Source organism: Apostichopus japonicus, chromosome 12 (genome assembly GCF_037975245.1).
Source record: "Apostichopus japonicus isolate 1M-3 chromosome 12, ASM3797524v1, whole genome shotgun sequence".
NCBI classification, from domain to species: Eukaryota; Metazoa; Echinodermata; class Holothuroidea; order Aspidochirotida; family Stichopodidae; genus Apostichopus; species Apostichopus japonicus.
In genome coordinates, this window is record NC_092572.1 from 14,184,625 (window position 1) to 14,211,038 (window position 26,414).

The 26,414-nt window shown below is 33.5% G+C and overlaps 2 protein-coding genes across 3 annotated transcripts in view; both read left to right on the forward strand.

Annotated features, from left to right (window-relative positions):
• The first annotated feature begins 2,727 nt into the window (after window positions 1-2,727).
• Window positions 2,728-22,637, forward strand: LOC139976731 (uncharacterized). 2 transcript variants are annotated; one of them, XM_071985430.1, is made up of 15 exons: window positions 2,728-2,937; window positions 6,336-6,656; window positions 6,869-7,150; window positions 7,281-7,595; window positions 8,314-8,616; window positions 10,054-10,155; window positions 15,764-15,830; window positions 17,860-18,170; window positions 18,552-18,888; window positions 19,092-19,169; window positions 19,259-19,292; window positions 19,702-19,762; window positions 21,757-21,819; window positions 22,174-22,236; window positions 22,574-22,637. In XM_071985430.1, exons 1-8 carry the CDS (start codon window positions 2,859-2,861, stop codon window positions 17,942-17,944), a joined length of 1,554 nt encoding a protein of 517 aa, XP_071841531.1. In that variant the 5' UTR covers window positions 2,728-2,858; the 3' UTR covers window positions 17,945-18,170; window positions 18,552-18,888; window positions 19,092-19,169; window positions 19,259-19,292; window positions 19,702-19,762; window positions 21,757-21,819; window positions 22,174-22,236; window positions 22,574-22,637. The 2 variants fall into 2 exon arrangements, with proteins under 2 accessions (XP_071841531.1, XP_071841532.1); XM_071985431.1 differs by lacking the exons at window positions 15,764-15,830; window positions 17,860-18,170; window positions 18,552-18,888; ... (4 more) ...; window positions 22,174-22,236; window positions 22,574-22,637 and having other exon boundaries at window positions 10,058-10,155.
• Window positions 11,142-26,414, forward strand: part of LOC139976733 (uncharacterized) — a 51,530-nt gene continuing 36,257 nt past the window's right edge. Inside the window, exon 1 of the mRNA XM_071985437.1 lies at window positions 11,142-11,262. The gene's annotated coding sequence lies outside the window, so the exon portion shown is untranslated. The remainder of the gene's footprint in view (window positions 11,263-26,414) is intronic.

Here is a 26,414-nt window from a genome sequence, read left to right on the forward strand (position 1 = left end):
CCGAGCCTTTCTCGTTCAGAAGGTCCTGTTCGAGAAAGTAGTGACAGAGTTGCCCCTACAGAATCGTCATTCCGAAAGTATTGTGTGCTGCATTGATAACGGTGCATAGTGCCTGACTTCTTTTACAAGTGTAGAGAAATCAGATGGGGACATTTGCCTAGCACCGTTGCGTGATGAAAGTCACAGACTGAACCAGATTTCTCTTTATAATAACGTTTCAGTAACAGAGCGAACCATCCGATGACCAAAAGATAACACATCAAAGTCATGAACTCCTTCGCTAGCAGATGAATTCATGACTAAGTTCAGGTTAATTGATGAGCAAGTGCCAACACGTGCCAGCCAGGGCGTGATTTCAGTGAAGCAGAATTAATAATGTAATGTCACGGTTACTTTTATTTCTATCCATACGAGGTAAACCCGTCATTATTATTATTTTTTGTTCTCTGGGACAAAATCAAATGTTACGGACTATTATTAGCAGAAAATGCCACAAAGTCTGAAAGTTTTGCAGACTAGCCTAGTACTCTAAAAAAAGGAATCACTTCGGTGTGTAGAATACATTTTGAAAAATAACAACGATTTAATCGGTTTATTTAAAAACAAAATTACGGACATGCAATTTTATTCCTCAAAATAAGCTTGACGTTATATTGACTAATTTTGTTTTTGTAATACGCAACATGGGATTCCTCTACTAATGTGAGAGATATGTATTCCCCATATCCATCCACATATCCCTTTGTTAAGGAATCATGAAAACCACATCGGGACAATCTCATAATAGTAAATTTATATCATTCCTGTTCCCTTAAAGAAAATGTAAATAGACAATGACAATTCGTCATGCAGTAAGCCTACCATCTCCATCATATTACATGGTAAAACAAATGCTTGTTTAAAAAGATGATAACATCACTTCCTCGTAGCTCTGGCTATACCCGTAAAGAAGTGAATTGATGGGAGTAATAAATAAAACCAATCATAAACATTTGCTATTGTTACTAATAGACGCTATAAAACATTAAATACTCTTCTAAAGATCACTTTCGGAAACTTGAAATGTTCAATTATTAAGCACTTTCAAGGAGATGCGAACATGTCGTTGGCGGTAAACTGTGTATTCTGTGTTGACGGACTTGGCAAGGTACTTTAAGTATATACAATTGGATATGAACTTGAACGAACAAAAAACACTATAACACACTTACAGAAGTAACTGTTCAATCAAAATATTGCTATAATTGAACAATGTTAACATTAATAAATGCAAACTGTTACTGCTTTCTTATAAGCCAATTGATTGCTTTATTGCCCACGAAACCATCGTTGATACAGTAGCATATTATCTGTAATTAGAGGAAGTGTTTTAGGCTAACTTGTATCATTAACCATATATATTGCATAACAAAACCATTTTTTATACTCATTTCAGTTAGAGCCAGTGGTGTTATTTATATGAAGTTACTGTTTAGCTGACTGTTAAGACGGAATGCACCTTCATTCATACCGTGTTACTCCAAGAAGTAGCAGCTCGACACTAGAGCTATGGACTATGATAGCATCCTCCATAACAACAAAATGTAAACTATTGAATCAAAGTCGTTTTACATCAAAGTGATATTACGTAGAGTGAAACATCATATATTGGTAATACATGTAAGCATGTAATCCAGCTCTTGACAGCATCATTTTGTCAGCAACACTAAAAATTTATATTTAAACTCAAGCAAATTTATTTTTTTTAAATAAAATGATGAAGACCAGTCTAAAAAACATTTTAATTATATAAAAAAAATCAACAAAAGTAAAGGAAATAGAGCATAATTACACATAATTGTGTCATTCCTATATGTACTGAAGACTAGGGGTTCACTTAATAGACATTTTTTAAACATGCTATTAAATAGCTGCTAAATCGCGCCCCTTAGTGGATTTGTGTGCATAATTGGATGGTTCCATATGGTAAAACAATAGCATGGGGACGACTCATTTGCAAATGCGCCCTTTAAAACCACTGCCATAACAGTTTACCTGCCTCAGGCATATCAATAAGCTCTCGCGGTAGATCAGGGGAAATTTGAGCTTAGGAAGTGACTTTTCTACGCTCGTTTCTATTGCTAGGCTTGGCGGATTGATGACGTAACACACGCGCCAATGTTTTAGACTGATAACCTTGAGGGTTACAAAAGTGGCCAGCGACTTAAAAGTACTAAGGGCGGATTTTCAAATGTTACTCAAAGGAAGGGATATTCGTCCCCTAAGAACTATCCCCAGGACTGATATCGGGACAATACCAGTCCCTCAACCCCTCCCCGCCTTCAAGAACCTGTATACATGCTTGTATAGCGGTCGCAAAATACACGAACAACATACATATAGCATATACGTCACTGCAAACTAAGGGACACAAATGAGGCATAGTCGCTTGTATCAAGTTTGTGTTAATATTTGGGAATTTGTAACTTCCGTTTTAATATATATATTCATCCAATTTATATGAACTAGCCTGTTATTATACGTGTTATACGTTTGTACTTTGTTATTACGTGCACTCATTTCAAGGCGCTCCTTTTTTTGTATTGTAATTTTACACGTTATTCCTGTTTTGCCTGACAGTAGTGTGTTCACTGCAATATCATCAACGCATGCGCACTATCACATGGTGGAAACTGTATCTAATAAAGTGAGCCTAAGGCAACTGCTTTCATTATTTGTGTAAAGTTCCGTACAAATGACAACACACTTGATTTGATTACCGATTTATTTTCAGTTTTTATTCATAGATTGAACAGAAGGCTATAGGAGAAACTTAGGCCACAACAAATGCGGAACCGAGAAGCTGATTTATCATCAAAATGTCTTTAAAGTGGAGAAGAGTATATTTACTGCGCTTTGTTTTCATAATAGCAGTTGGTTCTACGCTTACGTTAGTTGGTAAGGAAACGAAAATCATTAATACATTTTATAGTGATTCGTCTCATATTCTTTTTAAAACTTAGGTAATGGAATGGACACAATCGAAGTAAAATAATCAATGGAAACTTACCGTTGATATAATACCACCAAAAGTTGTATATCTTATGATATGATTTTCCCCTCTCAGTTCTATTGATCCTGATATCAATTCTGTTCAAAGTTTTCAAGCTACTAACTGCAAGTATTATGATTATAATTTCTTTCAAGATATTACCAACGATTTATGGGATCAGAAACTTACCTTGTATCATGTGAATGCTAGGTCTCTGAATAGTAACTTTAATAATTTATTATTATCACTAAGATCCGTTAGGCATAATATTTCTGTTATCGGTATAACCGAGACCTGGCTTGGTAATCCTAATACTTTACATACTCTCTACAACATCCCTGGGTATAATATGGAACATGCCTCTAGGCAAGGGCGTGGTGGAGGGGTCGCACTATATATCAATTCATCTCTTAAATACAAATCTCGTTCAGATTTGAGTATATTTGTAGAAGGCGTATTTGAGTCGACTTTTATAGAACTACAGGCTTCTCATTCGCCAATCATCATAGGGGTTATTTATTGCCCCTCCGGTGTTAGCGAAACTGTGCTTGACATGTTCTCTACTTTATTTATTTCATTGAATCGAGAAGACAGGAGTTGTTTCTTAATGGGCGACTTTAACTGTAATCTCTTAATTACATCGGAAAACATCGGTAATCAGTTTATCAACCTTGTACACTCTCACTCTTTTCGTCCACTCCACAATTTGCCTTCTAGGATAACGTCACACTTTGCTACACTTCTTGATGTAATTTTCACGAATAGTCCATCACTGTCATCTACCTCGGGCATAATTTGTGACGACATTTCGGATCATTTCCCTGTTTTTACTATTGTTGACATTGACAATGTTAAAACTAGTATTCCGTCAATTACTTTAAGGAGGCACGTTAATCCAGCAACTATACGGTTATTTCGGTCTGCTATTGAAAACGAAACTTGGCAAGATGTCTTTTATGGCAATGATGTAAACGTTGCATTTGATCAGTTTAATAAAATATTTAGTTAGCATTTAAACAACTGTCTTCCGTATGTTCCTAGTACAAAGAAGGGTATTAGTGACAAGAATGACTGGATGACTCCTGCCATCCTTAATTCTTGCCGTACAAAGAATCGTCTATATAAAAAATATCTCCGTAGCCGTACTGCAAACAACTTGAACGACTACAAATGTTTTCGTAATCGTCTTACGTCTGTTATCAGGCTGGCCAAAAAGTCTTACTACACCAATATGTTTAATAATAACAACCAGGATGCGAAAAGTATGTGGCGGTCAATAAATACCCTTTTACATGGTCGACAAGCTAATCGCACTCCTGAACAGATTAATTATCAGGGGGTCAGTTTTTCTAATCCATTGGATATTGGAAACATTTTTAATGATTATTTTACTACTATTGGTCCAGCCACTCAACATAAGATTCCTAATGTTAATTCTCACTACAAAATGTACCTGCAAGCACCAGTCATTGACTCTTTATTCATTATTCCTGCAACAAGAGATGAGGTCCTTAAAGTACTTCTATCACTCAAGCCATCCGCTGCTGGTTTTGATGGTGTTTCTGCTATTATTGTAAAACATGTTGCCCATTCATTATGTATTCCACTCACATATCTTTGTAATCTCTCTTTTGAGCTTGGTGTTGTCCCCACATCTTTAAAAATAGCTCGAGTTGTTCCTGTCTTTAAGGCCGGTGAAAAGGAATCCGTGAATAATTATAGACCCATTTCAGTTCTCCCATGTTTCTCCAAGGTAATCGAAAAAATAATGTTCTCACGGTTATATAACTTTATTGCTAAGCATAATTTACTGTATAACTATCAATTTGGTTTCCTTCCTGGCCGCTCAACTACACATGCTATTTTACATTTTACTTGTAAAGTTATGGAAGCTTTCGAAAATAATCAGTATGCTTCTGGTATATTTCTGGATCTTTCGAAGGCGTTTGATACCCTTGACCATAACATTTTACTTGAAAAACTTAGTCATTATGGAATCCGGGGAACTGTACTTCAGTGGTTCAAAAGCTATCTTGCTGATCGTCACCAGTTTGTTGTTATTAATAATATAAATTCTGTTTCTAAGCCAATTAAGTGTGGTGTTCCTCAAGGGTCCATACTTGGTCCATTGTTGTTTATAATTTATGTTTAACATATATTAACTTAATGACCTCTATAGAGCCAGCAACAAATTTCATATAATCTCTTATGCTGATGATACCAACCTGTTCTTTTCCAGTAATGACATTAATTTTCTATTGGATACTATACAGAATGAGTTTACATATATTCATGATTGGTTTTGTGCAAATAAATTGTCACTAAATGTTAAGAAAACTACCTCTATTGTGTTTAGTACACCTTCAAAGCACTTAAATCCTAACATTAATAGTATCAGACTTTGCGGTGTTGATGTTATGCTGTCTAAGACTACTAAATTTCTTGGGGTTTATATAGATAATCATCTTTCTTGGAAAAATCATATTCAGAATATTTGTATGAAAGTGTCTAAAGGCGCTGGAGTTCTTAATAGACTTCGCTAAATCATTCCCAGAAGCACATTGGTCACTTTGTATAATACACTCATACTTCCCTATCTTACATATTGTAATGTTATTTGGGGCAGTACCCATGCCTCTAGAATTCAACCCGTTTACTTACTTCAAAAGAGAGCCATTCGTTATATTTGTAATGCGGATTACCTCCAGCATACAGCACCCCTGTTTACTACTCTTAACGCTCTTAGTATCTATGATATAAATCGTTACTATGTTGGTATTTTTATTTTCAATTGGTTACATGATAATGCTCCGTCGACTTTTCGCAACTATTTTCAGTTACGTAACGATCCTTATCCCAACCGTGCGCCAAATCAATTGACTGTTCCTTACTTTAGACTTAGGTCTGCACAACTTGGTATTCGCTATGTCGGCGTAAAACTTTGGAATTCCCTCCCTACTACTATTACTGGTTGTAAAACTCTGAACACCTTCAAAAAACGTCTTAAAGGGTATCTTATATCAAACTATCATTGATTTTGTATTTTCCTTTCTTTGCCATCTTTGTTCTGTTTTCTCTGTATACTTAAGCTTTCTTTCTATGTTTTATTTGTAAAGGGGTGTCAACGTAAACAAGCTCTGCAGAGCTTCTTGTTGGCACTCATCAATCTCTTGTTCTCTTGTACATTTACCCACGTCTATTGTCATAATTGCATACTTTAATGCGAGAGATTGAAATAAAGTCTTATGAATTGACTTGAATTGAATTGATGATGAGAATATTTCATTCTAACATTTGATTTCAGATTCTTCAAAAATCAAGACGACAGGAGAAAACGAGAGATTGCAACTGGCTTATATTGGTTCCTCGGCAAAGATTATTTGCTCTTTCGAAACATTTCATGAGCATGATGTAGTACAATGGTCACACGGAGAGAAAATGGTAATAACTGACCAACCATTCATAAATGAGGAGGACAGTATTTATTCAACGGAAAGAATTGAAACCACAGCTTCACTTATAATTAAAAATATTAGGTATCATGACGGAGGAAATTACAAGTGTAAACAAATTACAAGCGCAGGAGGACAATGGGTGGTCCATAACTGGCTGTTAATAATACAAGGTGAGATATATCGCATAATGTGCAATCTATAGTTTTCCAAATCTAAACCTCTCCAGTTACTAACATAATTTCAAAAATTAGTGTAAAGTTTAATTAAAGGTTTCATTTAAACTACAACAAAATCACATACACTACAACTCTTTGAGTGATGTTTTCGAACCTATTCCAGTTACTACTTTAAGATTTACAAAGCAGTTTCATTTCTTTTTCAGATGGACCATTCTTGGAATCAATTGCAACGGTAATGGAAAATGAATCTATATCGGCGACATGTTGTGTAGAATTTTCACACGCCGTTGATCACGTAAAATATCTTTGGTCGATTGATATTCCAATATTCACAACAAACAGAATCAGCAACACAGTTGCACCCATAGTTCATATTTGCAGCAATGTGTTAATTGCAGCAAAACGAAGCTATCACAACAAAATGTTGGAATGCACCATAGCAAACGGACTCAATGTTTCCAGCTACAGGCGTGTTAAATTTATGTGTAAGTAACAGTGTAAAAGGGAAATATTTTTACCGAACATTTTTTCTGCATCTATTTCATCTAGTTCATTCTCGATTTTCATTCATTCTGTCAATGCTTTCATTTTCTTCGTTTCCATTACAACTTACAGACCCCGCCACATCAGTATGGAAATCTCCAACGACTCCATTAATTGTTGAAAATAACACTTACATCAATATAACATGCTTATATGATGGATTTCCGCCTCCTAATATTACATTGCAAAAGTACAATGCTGATTTAAAAATGCGATGGATCAATACAAACTCCTTTCCTGAACCTGTTAGACGAAATGATACACATATCACAGTAACGTTTCTGTACTACTTCTCAAGTGAGAACTCAAGTGAGAGGTTAAGATGCTTTGCTTCAAACAACATGTCAGACATTCAAGGCGACCATGGAGTTCTCGTGGAAGCATTCAGTAAGGATGTTATTCGTTTCGTAAATATGTGTCCTTGGAAATTGTTAAAATGGAATGTTAGATTAGGATGCACTTGATATCAAGTTTGCTTAAACATATGTAGCTTATCAAGGTATATTTATTATGTGGTAAATTAAAGGAAAATGCAAGCCTTACCATTGTCTGAACGTTGATTTAATCTGACATTATTGTAATAATGTGGGTAGTGTGGGCTGAAGAGGTTTTTGGTCGTAACGTTACTAAGGGATACATAGGGATTGCCTTTATAACATATGTCGTGAACAAGTTCCGAACAAAACAATGACTTTTGTTGAAGAGTCCAAACTGCCACAATAAGGACAAAGAGAAGTGGCAGTGTAACACCAAACTGGAAAATGCATGCCAGAAACGAGTTTTATACTCTGACACCCCCCCCCCCTCTCCCTCTTTCTCTCTTTCTCAAAGTATAAATATAATTTTGGGAAGTTGCAGACTATCATGACTATCATATTAATAAAATATATTAGCTAGGGGTTTCAACTCCTGTAAATTTAAACAAACATTAAGCAAGAAGTAATTACGAATAACATCACAGCATGCATGTATCTAGCTTAGCCTGTATTCAACAAGTCAAATTAATGTATAAACAGCCAATTCCTTTGTGTCACTAATGCTTTGCAACAGTAATAAGTTATATTTACTATCGTATTTAAGCCTGGCTTTTCTTAACATTGTCCAGTCCCAGCAACGGTTGTGATATTGTCCGGGCCACGGTACAGCCATATGGGTGATGACATAGCGATAACGTGTGCTAGCTATGGTCGTCCAACGCCAGACGTTTCCCTACAAAAGAATGTTGTTGGCCAATGGGAAACAGTGAATGAAGTGTCACCTACTAAGAATGCTACCACCAATCCACTCCAGCTCATATGGGAATTTCGTCTGGTAGTGAACAGTGCTAATACGGGAGAGTACAGATGTCACGCCAATAATACAATAGACACTTTTGATGATAGTAGTGCTTTACCTGTAGAAATTTTAAGTAAGTAATGGTTATTTGCACAATTGTCTTTTTCAATGGTTATTTGCACAATTGTCTTTTTCAATATATGAAGTGCATTTCTTCAATATATAATCTGCATATTAAAAAATCTTCATAAATTGTCTCTTCAGCCAGTCCGCATAATCTCGAAAGGCTCTTCAAAGCACAACTTTGTTTATATGTTCAAAGAATATCTCAAGAAGAGCTTCCTAGTGAATTCAGTAAAGGGGACACAATATATGTTTCCGTCTAAGAAAGAAGTATCGTTGGAATATAATATCTTCAACCGCGTATCAATACAAGTTACCAACCTTGGAAATCTACATCAGCATGTTGCACGTACAGTTATTTATATTTGGTATTAACATTAATCCAATTTCGATTATCCAAGTCTCATCGAAATGTACCTTTTCCTTGCTTTCTCCGTTTGTCTCAGACATAAACAAAATTATACGCCTTTGTGGCATTGCACCCTCGTTGTCGCTTAAGCGTCATAAAAATAAATGATTGATCACTATCATTATTACTAAGCACTTGTATCATGAACTGTATTTGACATAGGTTGAATTGAACACACCCTCTGTATAGCAAATGTGGAGTATATTATAGTACAACTTATATATTACAAATAGGGCTACTGTTACTTCTTGACCTACACAACTATATTTAACAGATCAAATATCTCGTAAAATGATCGACGGAATGTCTAGGGAAAACTACAGTAAAATAGATACATAGCACTATGTTATTTCTTTAACATACTCCCACGACCGCCACAACGATCGGACTGTTTATTCTGAATAATACTAGGCTGTCATTCATTATTTTGGTTGACTCGTTGCGCATTTGGTATTTGGTTTAAACTCTATAACTGATACCACAGAATACATACTTTCTAGTAGTATGTTACGCAAAATGTCAAATATCACGTGATCAAATTAGGTACAGGTCAACCTGTGCACTTAACAAAAGTCTGTAATTGTGTAAGTTTCAGGTCAAGGAAAGTTTATTAATTAACAACATTGCTTTGTACATAACTAATGAGACAATAACTTAAAGTTTTTCACTCACTTACATTGTCTGTATGATATTTATGATTACATATACACCCACATTCGAGGATGAGATCTGCAATTCCATTTATTGCCTACTTGTTGTTTTTTCTTTTCTAAATGGATACAGTTATGGTCTTCCATTAAAGACACACATGTAGGTCATCTATTGCACTTAAGTTTTAATAAGGAAGATAAGCTTAAATTACGTAAGCAGTTCAGGCAGTAAAGTATTATTTTTACCGAAACTGTTAAAATATCCCAAACCAAATATCTTCCGGACATTTCCTATTTGGGCTGTAAGAATTCTGTTACTCAAAATTTGAAGCCCTGTAAGCATATATTGAATATTTAATATGCATGTTTTAATTTGTCTTTCGCACAGTCAGCTTTTCCATGTTTATCCAGAAAAATATCAAAACAGCTGTCAGTCTACTCATCGGTATACTAGTCATCATTATCGTAATAGCAGCGACTATTTGTCAAAGTAAGAATATTATTTTGATCGTTTTACGACTGAGTCTTTTAAGAGAAGGATAAGTTTTTTTTTCCAAAGCCAGGTTAGCTGTTACAGTTGGCTCTCGGATACGTTATCTGCTAGTGTCACTTCGTAACAATATAATGTTTGTTATGACGCATGCGTGAGAGCCCTTTTCGTGCTTTAGTGACTTGAAATAACCCGTTGGTGATATTTTGATCAAATCCATAGCAAACATATTTTGAAATATAGACATGAAAATCATAAAATTATATATTTTATTATTATATATAAATTTGCTTCATCATGATCATTCTGTTATTTTATATTTTATGGCTGATATAATGTTGTACAACACTTCCGTTTCAAAAGATGGTTGTAACGTTGTCATAGTATTGTAAACTTTTGTCATGCTGTTTACATGCAACATTTTTGAAACGACTAAATAACTTAATTTAAATCTGTCTTATTAAAAAAAAAATCTTCCAAAGCAGATACTCAGTTATCAATCAAATACTAATCAGTCCGCTATCACTTGTGATGGTATGAAATACACGGGGCATGTTTTATGATGCTTTGTTCACCAGAAAACCTTTATATAATGCTATTGCAACGGTCTCACTAAATGAGTGTACTCTAGTATGGTATCATGTTTGTACAATATATGCTAATTTATGCTTTTTATGCTAATTTAAAATTCTCTAGCGAAAACTAGTGTCTCAGTGTTATGAAGTGACTGCTAAAATATGAAAACGTACAACACATAAGAGACTTCGGTCAGCTTGCGGCTTTGATAAGCCAATTTGGCTACAGTTTGTGAGTTCATGCTTGCAGGAGGATCTTAAATACATACATATATACACCCATTCACACACACATAGACCCATGCAAACACACACATACGTACATAAATGCATACATACATGTTAAACTATTGGTCTAGTGATTTCGAGTTGGCAGATTGTCTTTTCATAGACTGGTCATGGGCAATGCTATTTCAATCGAACATTTCGACTCACCGTTTGAGTTCAATCTTTGGAGTCTTGCGGTATTTTCTTGGTTGAGGATTCACCCTTTTGTGATAAGCCTCTATACTTGATTATATACGATCGGACGGTAATTATCTATATAATTATTAGGACAATATGCTTGAGTTTATGCACTGTCGTTCCAAAATTAGTCTAACGTTAGCCTTAAAATAAACCATGTGTGTTTGTATCTTGTAGTCACTTTATGCGTTAGTTGCGTACACGTGCAGACTCAGGATAGTGTTTCAATACAACATTAGCTTAGACTAAAGATCAGTGAATTATGTTATACAGGAATGCTTTAACGATTATAAAAACTGTGGGCTGTTAACCAAGCCTACCAGTTACAAAGGATGATCTCTGAGTTCTACGAAAAATGTTAGAACCAAGATGTAGCGAAAGTGAGTTTGCATTCGTAAAGAGATATGGACAATGCACACAGTTTAAGGGACTATGGTCTAATGACTGTGTTCTACCCATAACGAGCCAGATTGAAACCGATAAACCCCAATGTAACGTAATCTTTCCCTTAACATTCTCTTGTTTACTTCAATAATTTTTAGTTTTCATAGCCAAATTATCTAGAAGGAATTTCTGCAAAAATCTTATCATAATTTCTTGTCAAAAGAACACTTATGTGCCCGCTGTTAATGACCGTCAAATTATGATATAACAAAATATACACCGTTGGTAAGTAACGGCTCATAGCACCCACGGATGTTAGGAATGATTTAAGTCTAGATTACAAACTGACTCGGCCACGCCATAGCGTATGGAACAAAAACATAGTACTAATATAATTATGATAATGCCAACATAACATCAGTGACAAAGGATGTGGCATCTCGTAGGTATTTAGTTTTGATTCAGGCTGGCTGTTTATTTAGTGCTGTATTAAGAACCGTTGTTCCTTGTATCTGGATTATATATCACTATACTACATGTGATATTTCGTTTATTGTGATGTAGTCTATGCCTTTTATTTTTAATGACAGTTATATTTTTGGCGCCAAATCAGTCTTTATGGTTCAACAAATAGTTGTTTAACTACTTAGTGGAGTTTTACGAAAATATAATTTTGGAATAGCTTAGTCTATGGAGGTGGGTATAATTTCGCTGTACTCAAAGCATTGTAACCAAATACAGAATGTTAAACCCGAACCTTCGTTTCATTATAACAGATCATACTTTCGCTAACGTATTTGTAAAAAGTTTAAAAAAAAAACTATTATTAATTGCTTACCCTTGTAACCTTCGAAATACTGTAAACCCATCTAAGTGAGTGGTTCCTGTGACTAGGAACAGTTATCGACTGAAAAATTGTTTGTCTTTTCTGTTTAAGAGTTACACTTTTTCTTAGTTACACAATTCTTAGTATCCACATGTTTAGGCAGAAGAAGGTATGTAGTGTCATTATCCGAAGGTGACTTTCTCTTTGGCCATTTACACATAACGATGACATTATGTACAACAAGTGATTACTTAAATAATGATGGTGGTCTGGGGTTGGAGGTGATAATTTGTGTAAATAATGGGGTTGAATGTGGTTTTGTAAAGTAATGAAAATGAGCTCTCGATGTGACACATTGTTCAAGTTGGGGAGGGGGATGAGGGAACGGGTTGGAAACTTGGTTGAGTGATCTAATTTGTTAGTTATCTCATCAAAGTGTCGAATAATAGTCAATAAAATAGGTCACTAACTAACCTGTTATTACTATTAGCTTGTAAACTTTTTGAACTTGAGTTTTATATGGGGGGGGGGGGGCGGTGGGACATGGGGAACTGGAGTTGTGGTGTGTGTGAGGAGCTGTTGATATGGTATTCACACCTTCAAACGATGAATAATAAAATGCCATCAAGACCTAACATGGATATGGTGTATAAAAACTTTGCGGTTGTCAAACTATATGAAGCAGAAATTGAAAAGTACAGGTGACTTATTCTAACACACAGCTTCACCCTATATTTGCACACCCTACTAATGGTATGGCAGGCAATCATAGTATAGTGTAGTCATACCTGTTACATACGTAAATAATAGCCTTAAACGTGGAACAATTCTTTTCTTTCCTTTGTCACACATTTTTTCTTATGTCCAGATTCTTGCTGTTTACTCAAACCTGGATATATAGCCGGGCTAGTTCTTTTCATCATTTGGATGAGAGAACAAAAAAGATTAACAGTTAGCAGGTCGGGCTTTATAGAGGATTTAACGGAGCGTGACAGTTTGGGTATAGGAATGGGTTTCAGTTCCCTTTCGAAATATTCAGAGTAACAAAGATTAAATGCAAACAAAAGAACTTTAACATACGTGTGAAGTCGTAATGGTTGAAATAATCGATAGGATTCTTAGTTGAAAGTATGAACGTGTCCTTCATTAACGAGGGTTGATGGTTGCCTGGGTAGAAGGAGGGGGGGGGGCGGTGGTCACTTATTATAAGAAAATGTTGGCTTAAATAATAAAATAAAACATTCAGAGATAATGAGAAATGGCTGATTAGGTGTGGTCATTAATTGAGGTGGGATGGGGGTGGAGGAGGGGGACAGAGATAAAGGGAATCACGGTGTCATTACCTACAGAGGTATGGGGGCGGTAGAGGAGTGTACACCCCAAGTGGTACTACGATTGTTTATTAAGGCCGAGGAGTTGGTAGCATGGAGATTCATACACATCACAATTGAAAGGGAAAGGAGGGAATTCTCTCGTTTCACCCATCTTTAAGCTAGTGATGCAAAAGATTATTTAAAAAAAATATAAACAATTTCTGGATCAAAGATCTTGAGGCAATTTGTATCCGCATTGAATCTAATTTGTAGTGACATGATCGACTGACCATTATTTAATCGTCTAGCATATTTCTAGTCAAAACGAATGTCCTTATAATATAATGAAGATAACATAAATAAAAATATTAATTGGATTAACCAAAACAATTAACAAAATAACTTTTTTTCTTCCTTTTTATTGGTCTTATTGTCTTAACAATTACCGGAAGTGAAAATAATAAAGACAAATTGAAAACTAATAATTTGAGCAACTTGTCTCTATACAATACAGAAACAGGTTACACATAGTAGTACCTTTATTATTTTAATTCTTTAATAAATAACTTTTTTTGTTTTAATTTAATAATTACCCTATTGAAACGATTTCTTTTGTCATGCAATAACACATAAACACAACTTTGTTGGTTTACGTCAGTTCACTTCCGACCAAGATACAGAGGTGATAGAACAATGAAAGCAGTAAAGATAAAAGAAAGAACAATATATAATATAATAAAAGGAAAACAGAAGAGCATAATATAGTAAAATGTTCGTTGTGACTACGGTGGGCTTACAGTGGAGTATTGTATGAATTTAATACAATGAAGAAATACATGGAAAAGGCATGCCTGGTTATTATGCAAGCATAATACGACACATTGAAAGAAAATATCACATTTTGTTATTTGCAAAATTCTTAGTGTCCACATGTTTAAGTGAGAGAAGGTATGTAGTGTTATTATCCGAAGGTGACTTTCTGCGCTGGTCATTTACACATAACGATGATATTATGTACTACAAGTGATTAATTAAACAAATTACTTTATAACGAAAAAGGCCTACTTTCTCAGTGTAAGCCTGGTAAACGATGGCTGAACATTAGAGTGATGGGTGGAGTTAGAACTTGTTGATACTGCTTTGAGACAACGTGATGTTTGGACTTAATGTAAGATGACCAAACCAAACGTTGATCTTAGAACGTCCATAAAAATTGCACAAAGGTACCGCTAAAGTAGTTTGCAAATGACAATATTTTTCTTTGCTTCATTGTTTACCAATTAATATAATATTGTCAGTTAATAGTAGCATGAACGGACCATTTATAAATGTAAATTTAGCCAATGAAAGGAATATATGTTGGTGATGTTGCTTCTGCCCATAAACATTGCAGGTGCGATAGCTATATCAGATTGAACTTCAATAGCTTATGGCTTCATTTGGTATCAAAGATGTTTGGTAATTACCCGAACACTTGTAATTAATTGATACAAAAATTATATTTAACTTCTAAATGAAAACAGGTTGTAACACTTTCTTCATTTAAAACAATACACGTGTTTGCTTGTAAAATCTGCAACCGAAAGAATTAGTTTCACATCAAGAAAGCGTAGTTCATTTGTTGTTAAATGTTAAAGTAAGAATTTTTAATTGGTTCGGGGTAAGTATAAATACCCTCTTCAAGTAGTACTGTATTATACAGTTAAATAATGCAGACGATTTATCATAAGTAAACTGGACTTTATTAGCAAAGGAAGATGCGAAATCTCTCATCAACACATGCGATTATCATATATAAAAGGTGCATAAATACATTGGTAATTATATCACACAATTCTTCACGATATCTGACATTCTCTACTCAGATTTCTAACTCAAATTATCCATGCATGTAACTCTCAAGGCAGTTGGTACTCAATAAATGCAGACCTCTAACAAGGATTAATCTAATGATAATTAAGCGAACGAAGCTGTAGGCTTGTTTGTGTTTACACCACTGTTGTATTAGTATGGCACTTAATGTATTATCTGAATCTCCGTTACAGCACGCCAACACGATGAACCTCTTTGGCATTTCTTTCATTTTGGTCAGCTGTCTTTCAAGTCTGTGTGGTAAGCTGTTGATTTCTTCAAAGATAACATCATTTGAATGTGCAATGGTTTCGAACTTCGCTCAATAGGGTTGAATGCTTAGCATTTATTTCATTTAGTCTCATTATCTAGTTTTTTAGTTCGATCATTATTACTTGGCCTATACGTATATTGGATAATATCACGGATATTAATCGACTGAAAGAACCGATTCACACTGAGTTTACGGTAACTATACTTTAAATCTTAAAGTTTGGACCCACATTAAAAATATATGGTGCTGATAAATCGGTAGCATGTGATATGAAGATACAGTCAGAGTGGAGAATATGTGTAATCCCGACAAATGCATTAATTGATTTCAATAATTTTCGAACTACATCTAAAGAAATATACGTATCAAAATCTTTCTATCCAATATACACTACTCTATGCAGTATATTTTATTAGATCAATATGGTAACGTTCAATTAGTCTAATCTTTGTTTTACTTTTCCAGGAGTTTTTTTTACATACTAAACAGCGTTCCCCAGTACAGATATTTGCCCATCACCTCCTCCTCACACAAAAACAAATTCTCCCTCAAAGTTTAGATACTAATTTTCTACTTAATTGGATATTTCAATGTCATCATTTCTCCTTCTTATATTTCTTACCCAATGGTTTGTGTTAAATGTTATATATTGCTCCCAAGAACATCAATAAAGATTTGCACATTGGACTCTAGCCTTAGACAATAAACAAACACATCGGCTTTTATAGGAGATAGGAGTGTGAAGATAAACTGCGCATTTGAATGAAATTTTGTCAATTCAGAGATTCGTGAATCAAAAGAATGGGATATTACATTAAGCACATCAGACAAATAAACCATCCTAATTCATATGTGAAAAGAAAATCAATGAAACGTTATGCTTGGTTGTGACAACACTCGTAAAAATGCTACCTTTATACTTTATAAAAGCGTTTTGATTATTTGTTTTACTACAAAATCAAATAGAACTCGTTGCACAAATTATGAACAGCAATGAAATAGAGGGAAGTGAAACTCAAAAGAAAACAATAAATCTTGTCGAAGAAAAAACAATGAAATACTTAAAGTAAAGGGAAAGTAAATAAGGCAAAACAAAAAGTATGAAATAATACGAATCCCGACTGCAACATCCCACCTACCATCACGAAACCTACCAAGATCAACCCGAGCACCCCTTTCCACTAATGAAACAAATTGACAGAGCAGTGAAGTAGAAAGCTATGACAATGTGCATGTAGCTTCAAAAATCAGGTAGAGTTTAGGGTATAAACAAGCAGAAATGTAGCAAAATTTGTAGATGCTACGATGGCCAAAATTGGAACTTCTTTTTATCTAATTTTTTCAAGTTCGACCATCTTCCCTCAATTTATCGGATATGCGATTTGTTAAATTGGAATGCAAACTGTTCATATCAAAACCTTCGACCTGATTCTTGAAATTGCGTCTGCCACCCTCCCTTTTACCAACAGAAAAAATCAAATTCATTTTTAGCAATATATTGCGTTATACCTAACTAAAGAACTAAGAAATTTTTAAAAGTACCAAGACAGCATAATTTGATAAGAAGAATTTTCCCAGATCCTCTCCTTAAAAAAAAGTAGTTCACTGCAATAATCTAATGATCATCCAGCCTTCTTCATAAAATCATTGATCCTCCGGTGATATTGTGTGATTTAACCACGCTGGTGATATCCCTTGTTTTGAAGTGCACCTCTAAACCCCTCCCTCCCCCAAGACCCTCAACTTCTGAATTCTTCAAAAAGGCTCTGCTAAGTACTATATGTATAAAGCTAATGATCCACGCTTCAATGCACAGTTCCTCTGTACAGTAGTGTTTTCAACAATATCACATTGCGTTTTCATATTACTTGGGTTTGAGTTAAATAATTAATTGTTTTGGTATCCATACAATGATGACTAAATAAAAATCGCATCGTTCAGAAAAAGCAGTGGAAATAAAATATCTGAATCATGTATTCAAAACTCAAATAAAACTTGTACATGCTTTTAATCTAGTTCAACCAGCTCTTGCAAACTGGCCAGTATTCTCCATCGAGGAAGGTGGAACAGCAGTGGTGCTGTGTGTACCAAAAGGCGATGAGACGGCTTACTTCTGGAGTAAAGGAGAAGATTTTGCAACTAGCCAGAGCGTAGCGTCAAGAGTGCTTGGCATCCCTAGCTCTGATTTGGAGAAATATTCAGTGAATGAGGATGGTAGTCTCGTCATAAACAATGTTACCCTAGCAGAAGGGGAAGATATCATTGCAGAATTGTATCAGAAAATGCCAACTGTCGCGGGGCTGTGTCGATTGAGGTCACGGTGAATGGTAAGTAATGGTGTAAATTATGTGTACAGTGTACCACAGTACTGTAACTTTTAAGTAAATCTTGAAAACATACTTGGAAATATATGTACAAAATGAACATCATATTATAATAATCCTGTAAATAAATCATCCCTTATTGTTACCCTGTGGGTTATGGGTTTGTATGAACTGACTGCTGGTTGCACGGAGAATGCTCACAAAGAAATGATTGGTAGTGTATATTTTTACAGATTATTTTCGATTATTTATGGGCTCTAACTGGTTGTTACGTAAGTGTTGTGTGACACATTCAGTATTTGGTTTTTTCGAAAATTGCAAACAAACCTTCCATCATTGATTTTCTGTTGCATTTGTTATGTTCTTACATATACTGTTTTTCAGATTTCACATTCGGAATCGAACAATGTGAACCAAGTGAAAGCTGTACTCTTCAAGTGGAGCCCTCTAAGAAAACCAAAATAACTTGTATGGCAAAAGGTGGCCCATCATCGTTATCTCTGAAATGGTTTAATGGTTCGAAAAGAGATGAATTCTGTTTCTAATGAACATCCCTTGAATGAAGAATCCAGTACAGTATCATAAAAAATTACGGTGCCGAAAGAGTTTGGATTACCTCTGACATGTGAAGCTGTTGCTAGTAAAGATGAACAAGCATGTGCAAGACTTGCCCATGTCAGACTGGATAAAACAGATATAGCTAAAGAACAAACAGATGCAGGTAAACTAAGGGCGTCTCCATCTATCCGTTCACCTATTAGTCTCCTCCCTAGATCCATCCAGTCATATATCTGTCTGCCCAAACTGACTTTCTTTACTTGTTTATATGTTTTAAAAGTTTATGTTTACGTGTATGTCATATGTTTTCTATTTATGGTTATAAATGCAATGAGTCTATCGAACAAAAATGCTTTTTCTATACAGAAACGTCGTCAGCCAGGTGGATAATCCCGATTATTGTTGGAGCCGTGATTATTGTTTCCCTGCTGATCTATATATACGGTATGTAAAGTAAACTACCATAACTTACCAATACCTTTCACGAATGTCATTTTTACTAATTAATTTGTATATTTTTTCTTCACTTTTAGCAAGAAGGAAAAAATATGCACAAAAGAAAAAATGGTAAGACTTCTTTTCTTGCAAGTTTATTTGCTACAGAATTATAGTTCTAAATAACGACGATTCAACACAATATTTAAGTTGTTCAATTGGCAAAAAAAAAAACAAACATGGTATTATTCGATATAATGCATGAATTTAATTATTTGCTTCTTTAAGTTTAAGAAATTAGAAGCTTATTTATTTCATTTCACACAAGTACCAATATAAAGAATCAAATATAGATATTAAGATATCACTAGTTTACAGCAACGCAGTTTGGGCAGTAATGTCATTGTGTGAACGGTTAGAATTATTACCATCAATCATTATTTTGTTCAGCAACGATATCCCTATAATAATGGATAAACTAAAAAAGCGGCTTTCCTGACTGAGATGGATAAGTTAATATTTTTTTTTCAAAATTTTATAGCTTCAACACCACGACAGGTCTACAGAAAAAACTACTTGACGATAAAGAGACACTTATTGAGGTTTGTCGATAGGTTAACATAAACGTTTACATTATGTAAACATACATTGGGTAGTAATAACGAAAAAATTATAATCGATATAAAAAATAGTACAATATCAACAACGTTTAGCTTTTGGTGTTTGATCTGAGAAAAAATGGAAAGAAGGAAAAAACTTTTGCAAACATTTATGCAATGCTGGGTAAAGAAATATTAACAACAGATATTAAAATACAATCAGTCATTACCGAGTAAAACAGAACTAACATGTTCAGGTAAGAAACAAATGTCAATCGTGTACAGATATAAATAATAAATTAGTGGTTCCATTAAATAATGAATAAAACTTCAAGAAACAATTTTAAAATAAAATCAGAATATCGTCAAATATAATCATACAATTATAACTTTAAATTGTTAAATTTACTTTAAATTAAAGAGGAATAGAAGCTTGTTATTACAATTTTACATTAGGAGGTTACAGGAAGTGCATACAGAAAACGATGGAACATTACTTCATTCCTTCACTTATGGACGTCAAAAGTCGAAGTTAATAACAATACAGCAAAAACAAAATCTGGAAATAAAGTGTAAAGGAAAAAAATACAATGTGTTATTGAATTTTCTAATGTCTAATTTGACACTTAACTGCGTCTAAGTATGTTTCTCTAGCAAAAATGTGATTTAAATAGTATCAAGAATGATATAAATAACAAATAACTTTAATGAATGAATTAGAGGCAAAATCCTTGCGGATGTGTTATCACAACATGGAAAGTGAAGAGAAACATTAGTCTACGAACAAAAGGTAAGACGAAGCGACGAAAAAGGGCAGGGCATCAGGAGTTATTTTTGATTTGACAATTGACAGGTTATTATGTATTTTTATACTAGATGTCTATATAATAAATCTCATTTAGAAGGGACTAATATTGTATTCTTGGTTTCTAAGTAGCCATAAGACTGAGAAATCAAAGACCTTTCAGACAAATTTCAAGTGAGTGTGACAAAACTGTGATGAATTTATAGGACAAAATAAGTAACTAAATTTGTTTTTTGTTATATAGACTTTGAATTCAATTTTTGATGATTGATATATCAATATAACTTCCGTAAATTGACAATGATTGTTTTATAATTATTATTGATTTAAGAAGAAAATCCAACCAAACAGTTGTAAGATTCAATCGTTCTTTTTAAATGTTTTCTTAATTATTACAAGGCTAAGACGATTGGGTTTCGATTGATTCTTTATCATAATAAACGATTAGCTCTACCATAATTTATGAAAGTTAATGTGGTTAGATCAGCGACATTCCTTGACAATACTTAAGTTCTGTATAAGCAGCTATATTATGACGATATATAAATGATTGCAAATTGTATTTATGGCTTAAAATGTATTATTCCAATTATGGAATATATAAAATATTTATATTTTGTTTATATTCGTTCCTATAACTACGAGTGGAAAGCAAATGATAAGCATAAAGCAGATAAGAAAGATCTGACGGCACAGATTACGACACTAAAGGCATTTCTTCATAAAAAGTCATTTGAAGAATGCAAGCAGTCAACTTCAATTAATCACGAGAATACAAATAACACATGAATTCCTATTTCTTGTATTTTAAGCACCATTAAACAAACCCATGTATGTGTAAATCAGTTATATTTTGTTGATAGTATAAAAAGCATACTTCCATAGATTCAACCATATCGGAAAAGTTTCCAAACCTTTTTTGGTAGATATTTCCTTCATCAAAATCAATTTGAACGATTTGAGATTAGGTAAATCACTACAAAAACAACAGATAAGCCATAAATTATGAAAATGAATGTGCTTAGATAAAAGAGAAAGCTTGGCATTGTTAAAGTTTCTGTATAAGTAGCTATATCATGACGATATATAAATGATTGCAAAATGTGTCTATGGCTTTAAATGTATTATTCCAATTATGGAATATATAAAATATTTATATTTTATTTATATTCGTTCCTATAACTACGAGTAGGAAGCAAATGTGAAGCATGAAGCGGATAAGACGGGTCTGACGGAACAGATTAGGACACTAACGGTATTTATTCTTTAATAAGTCATTTGAAGAATGCAAGAAGTTAAGTTAAATTAATCACGAGAATACAAATAACACAGGAATTCCTATTTCTTGTATTTTAAGCACCATGAAACAAACCCATGTATGTGTAAATCAGTAATATTTTGAACAACAGATAAGCCATAAATTATGAAAATGAATGTGCTTAGATAAAAGAGAAAGCTTGGCATTGTTAAAGTTTCTGTATAAGCAGCTATATCATGACGATATATAAATGATTGCAATTTGTGTCTATGGCTTTAATGTATTATTTCATCGATGAAATATATAAAATATTTATATTTTGTTTATATTCGTTCCTATAACTTCGAGTAGGAAGCAAATGATAAGCATAAAGCGGATAAGACGGATCTGACGGAACAGATTAGGACACTAACGGTATTTATTCTTTAATAAGTCATTTGAAGAATGCCAGAAGTTAAGTTAAATCAATCATTCCTATTTCTTGTATTTTAAGCACCATGAAACAAACCCATGTATGTGTAAATCAGTTATATTTTGAACAACAGATAAGCCATACCATAAATTATGCAAATGAATGTGCTTAGATAAAAGAGAAAGCTTGGCATTGTTAAAGTTTCTGTATAAGCAGCTATATCATGACGATATATAAATGATTGCAATTTGTGTCTATACCTTTAAATGTATTATTCCAATTATGTAATACATAAAATATTTATATTTTGTTTATATTCGTTCCTATAACTACGAGTAGGAAGCAAATGATAAGCATGAAGCGGATAAGACGGATCTGACGGAACAGATTAGGACACTAACGGTATTTATTCTTTAATAAGTCATTTGAAGCATGCAAGAAGTTAAATTAAATTAATCATTAGAATACAAATAACACAGGAATTCCTATTTCTTGTATTTTAAGCACCATGAAACAAACCCATGTATGTGTCAATCAGTTATATTTGTGTTAATATTATACAACGCATGCTTCAATAGATTCAATTGTATCGGATAAGTTTCCAAACGTTCTGTGTAGATATGTCCTCAATCAGAATTAATTGGAACGATTGGAGATGACGTAATTCACTACAAGAGCAACCGATAAGCTATACCATACTTTATGAAAATGAATGTGGTAAGATAAAACCATGCAAAGCAACCCATACATTGTTAAAAGTATATATATCAAACTTGTATCGGATAATTTGTTTTTTATACGTTCATTTATAATATGTGGAAATTATGTCACAGATGAAAATTGTTTCGAGGAAAATACAAATATAAACTAAAGGATAATTGATTAACTAAACATTACGGTACTTTAATGTATTGTTTATACTCATCAACACATCTATGTGTAGACCAATTTACAGAAACGGAAAGTCAAGAATAATTTGAACACTAGTTCAGACTGACCTCATAAAATTTTGAAAGTGAACTGATTTAAATTTCAGAGAAAAAAAAACAAAATATACAAATGCTTTAAGTACTCAGAATTTTATTAAGTTTATTGAATGAATTGGTGTTGTTTATAATTTGTTTTTCTTGCTAAATGTCCATTAAATAAATTTCATGATAAATGAGAGTAATATACATAATTTTTTTTTTATCTTACTAGCACACAGGTGCGGCCGAGATAGTGTGACACTAACGGTATTTATTCTTTAATGATTTATTTGATAACATCATATTAGATAAATGAACAAACATGAAAACTCAATTGTTTAGCAAGTGCGAGGATAAATATTTCATAAAATAAACAATCGTAATAACTCAATTGAGTGTCGTCTATACATATACATACAAAGGGAACGCTAGAAGCTGAGTGTATTGTTTGTTTTTTTTTGATAATTTTAACGATAAAGTATATTTTAGTTTGATTTGATTAATATTCACATCTCACTGGTAAATTAGTTCAATTTGTTTACATCCATCGATAAGATACTTCATGAAGTACCCATAACTTAGATGTAGTTTCGATTTGTCATAACGTTGAAGAAATACATCCCTTAAAACTGATATACATGGTAAAAGGGTGCACCGAAACAGATTTATAATAAGTTTATGAGGATTTTATTTTAAATCTACAGGAACAATTATTTGTTTAAACATGCTAAAGGAAAGTGCAACAAATATAGAATGATTCCCCTAATTAAAACAAAATCTTAATTAAATAAAAAATGTGACTCAGAAAAAAAGAAACAGACCTTGAATCGTCTCAGATTGGCATTGCCTGCTGTGTGGCTTCAAATTCATTTGAGTATTTACTTATCCGTAACTATTTTTATTTCTATTTAAAAAATATATATATATATGAATATATAACCCTTTGAAAAATTACAGGGCTGTGCAGAGTGACAATAGAAAGAAATCCACGACCATAAAGGTATTTAACCTTATTCCTAACTTGCTAAATTGTTACATAATGTATTTAATTTATTAAAAGTAAGACAATTAATTACGATATAATGTTAGTGAATTTTATCAGTCACTTAATTTACTTATTGCAACGTTGTTAGTGTGGACATTTTAAATCCTACTATATTTTCAACTTTATGTAGAAAACGATATATGTTATAATTGTAAACGTCATTTAGAGTATTATCATAAAAATGCAACGATGAGTGTTGCAGTAAATAGATGAGTGAATGGTTGAGATCTGATTTGAAGTTGTCACTATTTTTGTAACACGAAACACCGAAACAAGGAAAATGCAAAGTTTATTATAGTGTGCTTGGTTTAATACAAAAGAAACGATTTAGCTTAACCTGAGAATATGCTACTAATATCTATTACAATTTGTAATAAATATAAATCAAGAACAGACAGTCAGTTGCTCAAATGATTAAAAACTTAAAAAGGATGAATTCCTCGAAACGATCCAACGTGGCAGGGTATCTTTTTTTTTCAAACCACTCCAAACTACTACTGGTTCTTTTTACTTTAGGTACGCCGTATATATGCCCAACATTATGGAAACGAGATCATCGAGCTTTTCTGACTATATTCAATGTCACGTGACACGACGTCAGCATTTACTATCGATCTGATTTATTGGCTTCGGCAATTGCAGACTGTGCATACCGCGCATGTATGTCATCAAAGTCCATGAACCTCTTTTCCAGAAAATTAAATTGCAATTTATCCATATCAGTTTCAGTAACCCAGTTTTAAATACATGACTTGTTTTACTCTACGCTCCATTACTACCCTCGGGCGTTTCATTTCATTTTAGTATCCATCCAACCCATGGACAGAAAATTTTCCGCCAATATTTCAATCCACCGTCACAATTTTTCTAATATTTCACATTCACACAGAAATCGATTCCTCAACCATCCTTCAGTTTACATGTAGTTGAAGTAGTTGTTGATGGCTATCGTGTGTGTGCATTTTTATATTACTTTTGTATTCGTCGAAGTTGAACACGAAGAAAGTTCAACAAAACCTTTGTGAACACACTAATTTAAGCCTTAATATGAAAAATATAATTGATTATAATAATTGTTTTACGTAAATAACATGATCTGAAGAAATTATGAGCATTGAGCATTAACATAACACTACGGACCATAATTATTAGTCACACACAATCTGTCTATTACACATTTTTTATTTCATTGCTTCATCATTTTCATATGCTTCTGCCTATCATTTTTTTATCTAGTTTTAGTATCTCAATGCAATGCTTTATCAAACTTATTGGATTAATATGAAACGAATCTACAAAAACCTATTTGAAGCAAAATGCCTTCTAGTTCTCATCGTTTCTCCTTCGAAGTAGAGAAAGTCTCCAAGGCAATATCTTTTCTAAACAGATATGTTAATTTTTCAGAGAGTACATCATGCTTTAGCGTATGTGTCATTTAACATTAATGGCGTTGATATTATAAACTATAGCAATGTAATCACGCAATTCTTGGAACACTGAACGAAATATGTAAGTTTATTATTATTTGTTTCATTGTAACTCTCTACCAAAGTTGTCATATTTGACCACCAAACTTAAAACTAGATCAAGCTACCTTACCTCAGTAACGCGATCTCGTAATGTAGCCTTCAAGCAATTACGATTAATACAGGAAAAGTTCAAACATGTTTCATATTATACGATACGAATATGTTCAGAAACAAATAACATATATAAATATCAATACACAAGTATACCGTCTACCCAGACAAAATTATAGCCTCTCCCGGTAATATATACCCTAGGCCTGTCTACACGACATATATACTATACTGTGATCGACGCCCTATTTGCTAACGCCTAAAACCGCCGTCTACTCTGCCTAGATGCTCAGAGTGAAGTGAAGTTTCTAAACCTCGTGTTTCATTTCATTTGCCCATTCCACCTGGAAGCAATGCTTGCAATTAGGGGCATGTGTTTCAAATATTCCTCCTTTGTAAGAGACCTTTTGTTTTATTTAGCGCGCCTCGCTCCCTAACAATACGTTTTGGCATTTACTCTTGAATACGCTACAAACACCTTGCATATTATGCTAATTAGTCTATGACCAGTGGAAATAACCCTATACGTGTCATTTTAACCGTCACAATGTGTATGGCTAAGATAATTATATTCAATCATTTATTCA